At 40.1% G+C, this 5,652-nt stretch overlaps 1 protein-coding gene across 1 annotated transcript in view; it reads right to left on the reverse strand.

Moving 5' to 3' along the window:
- Nucleotides 1-2,157: 2,157 nt before the first annotated feature.
- MTMR10 (myotubularin related protein 10) overlaps nt 2,158-5,652 on the reverse strand; it is an 11,498-nt gene continuing 8,003 nt past the window's right edge. The window contains exons 10-12 of the mRNA XM_010184057.1: nt 4,659-4,829; nt 3,589-3,771; nt 2,158-2,977 (exon numbers count right to left, since the gene is read on the reverse strand). Of these exons, the coding sequence (XP_010182359.1) occupies nt 2,381-2,977; nt 3,589-3,771; nt 4,659-4,829 (951 nt within the window). The 3' untranslated portion in view covers nt 2,158-2,380. The remainder of the gene's footprint in view (nt 2,978-3,588; nt 3,772-4,658; nt 4,830-5,652) is intronic.

Consider the following 5,652-nt stretch of genomic DNA (forward strand, 5'->3'; position numbering starts at 1 on the left):
TTTGTACACATCTTAGAATTGAAATGTAAAAATGTCTGAAATCTCTTATAAAAGACAATCTTGTTTAAATACCCATTTGTTCCCCCAAAGGGTACTAGCCTAAACATTAACTTTTTTTTTAATTAACTCCACCAGCTGCCTGTGTGGCCTGTTTTTTTGACATTTTGATACCTTTAAACAAAAAAAGTTATACTATTAAGAAAAAAATAAAAGACACCATAGTTTTAACCGTAATTTTAAGAAGAAAAAAAATTGTTACCAAAAGACACAATGCACACAGGTTGAGGTTTTTCATGTCAAGTATCAGACCAGGGAAAGCAGTAAGCTAATAAAAAAAAACCCCAAAACATCTCAAGAGAAAACTAATACAAACATTTCAGTAATGACTTCAACCAGTTAGATGACTGCTCCAGCAAGCTTGTAAATAAACAACTAGTTTGTGGATCATTTAACATGCTCAGACCATTTTGCAGCATAATTAGGCAATTGAGGTGAATACACACTTTCCTCACAGCTGACCAGAACCAATCTGGTATTGTGTTGTAACGTGCACATGCGTGCCTGCATACACATCTACGTGCACACACACACACACACACAGAGCGCTTCTTTCAGTAAAACCAGCTTTCTAGGGGTTTGGTTAGTTAAAAAAGTCTGCCCTCCCCCCATTAGCTCACCTTTGCAATGAAACTGCGGTTAAACAGAACCCATCAACCACAGTGCGAGAAAGCAGCATACCCAGTTCCCCCAGCAGCTCTGTACGTCAGGTAATGTTTAGCCTGGGGAAAACGGAGTCCTGTATGCACTGCACAAAGCTTGCACCTATAAGGCCACTCCAGATGCATATTCTCTAAAAGAAATACTTGAGCAATCTTAGACATCCAAAACCCACACTGTGATTTAGGCTGCACTAAAGACTGGTCTTGCTTTACAATCAGATCTTATCCCTCCTCCCTTTTTTCTTTTAACTGTAATACACTACATATCATCATACAGCTTTCCCCCCCCCACCCTGATAGCTGAGAATAGCTTCTTATCTATCATATAAGGCCTCTGGTGACTTAACTTGTGAGCAAACACCTGAACAGAGGCTCAGTGTTGGTTCAATAGCCTTTGTGTTTTACACACAGATCAGTTCATATACAGCATCGCTGTTAAGAGAAGGTTGTTCACAGAAGCCTTAACCTATGAGAACAACACATCACTATTTCTCCACTCTCCCAGTATCTTTTACTCTCTTACCTTACTCCCTATGAAACTTAAGGCTTTTTCTGGCACAGAGGAGAGTTATCATTTAAAAGGTTTCAGAGCAAAGGGAGGCTGTTGGATTTAACTCCCTTAAGCAGTGCTGGTCCATTGCACTGTCTATGTGGATGTGCACGAATGTAAAAAGAAGGCACCACTGACCACTCTTCTTCCAGCACCTGCTTACAAGTGACGACAGCACTAGCACCCCTCAGGGATTTGGCCATTGAGTATTTGAGGTGCTTAGGTAAAAAAAGCAAGGCTCTCATGAGACTTACAAACAGGCTTAATCTTAAAAAAGGAAAAACCTGCTGACTCCTGAGCTGGCCGCCTGTTATCTCCAGAAATGGAGAGGGGAGGTGAAACAAGAACTTACCATAACAATTTATTGTAAAAAGCTGGGGTGGGGGGGCAGCTGCATTAGATTAACCTTGCTACTGTTTCCTCCCAATTAAAGGCACTTCTAGAGCTACTACAATACCATATCTACAGAAAATGTTTTAAGGTTAACAGTGCATTGTCCTGAAGTCGATTCCTATAGCCTAACGTCAAGCTCATGACAAAAAGCACAAATCTGACTAACTGTTAATGAATAAATTTGGAGGAGAAAAAGGGAACAATACCCCATGGATACACACTGCATTAACACATATGTAGGGTGATCACGTCAGAGAACATTTGTATGTATGCATATAGGTATTCTTCCTGAAAAGGCAATCTAATAAAATAGCTGTTCCCAGATTTCAGCTGTGTCCACGGCACCCTAACTAGCTGTTTTGACACAAGAGTCACTTCAGTCACTATCTGGGGAAAAAGGTATTTCAAGCAGCACCCTCATTAATGACCACATCAAGCCCTTCAATTAACTAATGAAATGCTCCATCACATATGAGCCAAACCACAAAAACACAGAAGGAATCAGGGACCAGAAGCCCTAGTAGATGAGAACCACGGAAGACAAAACTCTGCCATCTGAAGCATGACTCTCTTGGCTTTTAAATATTTGTGCAAAACTTACATAATGTTTGTATATAAAAATTATTACAGCTTTCAATGCCGCATTTAGCAGTGTTAACTTAGAAAAGACAAAATTATATGCTGTGTTCTCCCCAAACCTTTAAACCGTCACATCATCTTAGTCTTCATTCGCAAGCGTCTCAGTGGATAGCCAGATTTTGGCACCACTTAAAAATTTGCTTAAAGGTGTTCCCAGAATGCTCCGTCTGCATAGGTTTCCTACAGGAGAAAATGGGAATGAGGAGGAGAGAAAGTCTGGGGCACCAGAGGTGTCATTTATATTATTGGCTCTGAAGTACATCCTGCTTTGATCCAGTTCTGAGCAGCTGCCTTGCAAAGAGTTGCTTTTGTACTGCCGAAGGTTCCGGTTTAACACGTCTACTTCGTCTGCCAGCAAAGAAACTTTATGAAAAGCAGTGATGAAGCCACCATGATTAATCTGTGCCTCAGGAACCCAACGGAAGTAGCACAGTTTCCACAGTTTTATTTGCGTTCCAGAGATACGGGGTAGAATGACGCCATGCAAATCAACAGGCTTTGCAAACCAGTCTCTGAAGTACTGTTCCATACTGTTACTCTGACTTTCTGCTTGCTGTAAAAACTCTGGTTTCATTTTTAGTATCAGAGAGTTTCTTCTTGGAAGGAACTCTTGCTCACTGATGATTCCATTTTTTAGTGCTGGGGGAACACCTCGCAGTGTGGAACTGTAGTTTTTCTGCAGAAAATAAATATTGGTAATTTTCCAGTTTTATGCTCACTTGAATAGCAGGTTTCCCTGAGCTGCTAGGATGCATCATCTAGAGAAATGAGTTAATTTAACAGTTCTGAGCTTGTGAGTTACTACTGCAGGGCTCACAAGGCAAACACTGTGGCCATATGTGGCCTCTAAAAAGAAATAGGTGTGTTTTCTAGACTTTCTAAAACAATGAATGATTCACAGAATCACAGAATATCAGGAGTTGGAAGGGACCTCAGAAGATCATCCAGTCCAAGCCCCTGCTATAGCAGGATCACTTAGAGCAGGTGATTGAATTTATCAGTATTCACTGAAAAAATTGACAACCCTGGGGGGAAAGAGAAAAAAAAAAGAGTGGCATGTCATCCCTTTTCCATAGGTGAAATAATGCAAAAACGTTGGCAGTGAGCTCAGCCACATCAAGAAATTTCCTGGAACACGGGGCTCAACAATTTACATCTTTACTTCTATAGAAAATCATTTCGATAAGCTGGAAAACTAAGAGAATTAATGCTCCTATGGCTAAACCAAGGGTGCAAAACACTATATAACTAGATTTTTAAGCATTACCACCTTATCGCTATAGTTACCTTTGAGCGTTTAAAAGTTTTCACTGCTCCATTTTGTACACATGGTGCACTCTTCCCGATATACAAAGGGTTGTGAAAGAGCAGGCGATCCCTGCTTGTGAACTGAAGAGACCAGTCCCAAACACAAGGAAATCTGAGGCCTTTCTCATCACCCAGCTGAATGTTTTTGCTTATGGCAAATTCCTGCAAGAAGTTAACATTCATGCATATTAAAACCAAAATAAAATAGGCTTACTCACAAATCTTAAACTGGTGCATAACTGTTGGGCAGAAAAGAGCAGAGATGTAATTTGGAGGTGGCTGCAGATCAAAGCAACAGAGCAAGAGGCAAGACAGCCTGCTGCTGGAGAAAGTGGCTGTACCCTGTCTTCATTTGTGCAATGCAGAGGCAGGACTAATGCTTCATTAGCAAAAATTACTTCACAATTACATTAAATTGATTGACTCTTTACTCTTAAACCCCTGAAACTGTTATTTTGAGAATACATGAATGGTCCACCAATGCTTTGTAAGGTAGCTACCTACAACTTTAAAGGGAAGCTATTTAACAAAATAAGCTTTACTTTTATCAGTCACGAAATGTCTTCTACACACGGTTCTGATAAATCTGTTTTCAAAAACTGGAGCTTAAGCATTCAGTTTTCTAAATACTGTCATTGTGCATTGCTATTTGAACTTCATGCAGTCTTTTCCAACTATTTAAATTATGTCAGGAGATGTCAAAGTTTGCCTGAAGTGTGAAATCCAATTTATTGCCTGTCATTCTGCTTTCTCAGTTCCAGATATAAATCTGTTCCCTAAAGGGGTAAAAATAATAGTGCATAATTACAATGCTTTTCTAGAAAAAATACATTCATTAGACTTTCTTCTCGAACAGTTACTGTCTGTGCAAAGATCACCTGAACGGACGTTCTGATCATAGTCACCTGGGGAGCTGAATATTTTTCCCCAAACAGAGTGACATTTTGAAAAATACCAAGGAATAACCATTTAGTTGGGATGATGTTATTTCCAGGAGAGCATGCTGAAATCTTGCATCTGAAAAGCAGGTGTTAAGACTTCATACTCACAGTGCTTTCCTTTACTCGCTGATGAGGACAATTGAAAAGGAAAGTGCCAAACAGCGATATACGTGCACTGTCGTACAATACGGTCAAGTATATTTCAGAAAACTCGAAGGCTGCTGGGTACTGTTCTAGCAGCTGCCACACACAGTCAAGAAACATCAAGAACAAAGGAGACTGGGAAAAGAAATAAGAGAATTATTAGATTTAACATCAGCTTTTACCAAATCAAACCAATTACCTTGCAGTTAGTGCTCCGTTAGAGTATTTATCTATGCCTCTGGAACATTCCTCAACAGGGTAAACTATTTGGAGCACTGTATTTTTTATGATTTCCTGCAACTGTAATACCCTGTATTCCTGTTTAGCCACTTTCACAAGCAACTTTGTCAACTGGCTTTCTCAGCGTTACAGAGAAGGGAAAGCTATGAAAAGGTAAGACAGTCAGTTCTTTCCTGGGCCCTCTTCATACTCAAGAAAGCTGCAAAAACACTTTCTACCATCTTTTATGTCCCTCATTTCCAAACTGGTGCTTGTATGAGCCTTCCTTACTACTCGGCCTTATTTTCACAATGATATAGCTCCTTCGTGTTAGAAACGACTGAAGAGTTTGTGATTCAGCCACGTTAACTTCTCACTACACTTTCTAGTTCTTTCCACAGTGGCTCATGAATAGCAAAGGTATAAACTTATCATTAATATAAAGCTTTAGAAATATTTTCCTTTTCCCAGTTTCACTCTTCCATATATCCTCTCTTAGGTTCCAAATACCTGCTCTCTCATTATTTCCCCCCTTGGTATTTCAGTTTCTTTATCCCTTCATGCCTTTTCTCTGCTTAGTGCTCATTGTCCTCAGTATCAGTTGGCTCCACTCTGGGGATACTACTTTTCCATTACCCTGAGGCACTGTCCCTGAGAAAGGCTGCCAACCCAGGGTCCTCTATTTTCAGCTGCAATTACAAGTCTCTCCTCTGCGATGAAGAGGCCAAGTAAGATCAGC

Source organism: Mesitornis unicolor, unplaced genomic scaffold (assembly GCF_000695765.1).
Source record: "Mesitornis unicolor isolate BGI_N332 unplaced genomic scaffold, ASM69576v1 scaffold3495, whole genome shotgun sequence".
Taxonomy (NCBI): domain Eukaryota; kingdom Metazoa; phylum Chordata; class Aves; order Mesitornithiformes; family Mesitornithidae; genus Mesitornis; species Mesitornis unicolor.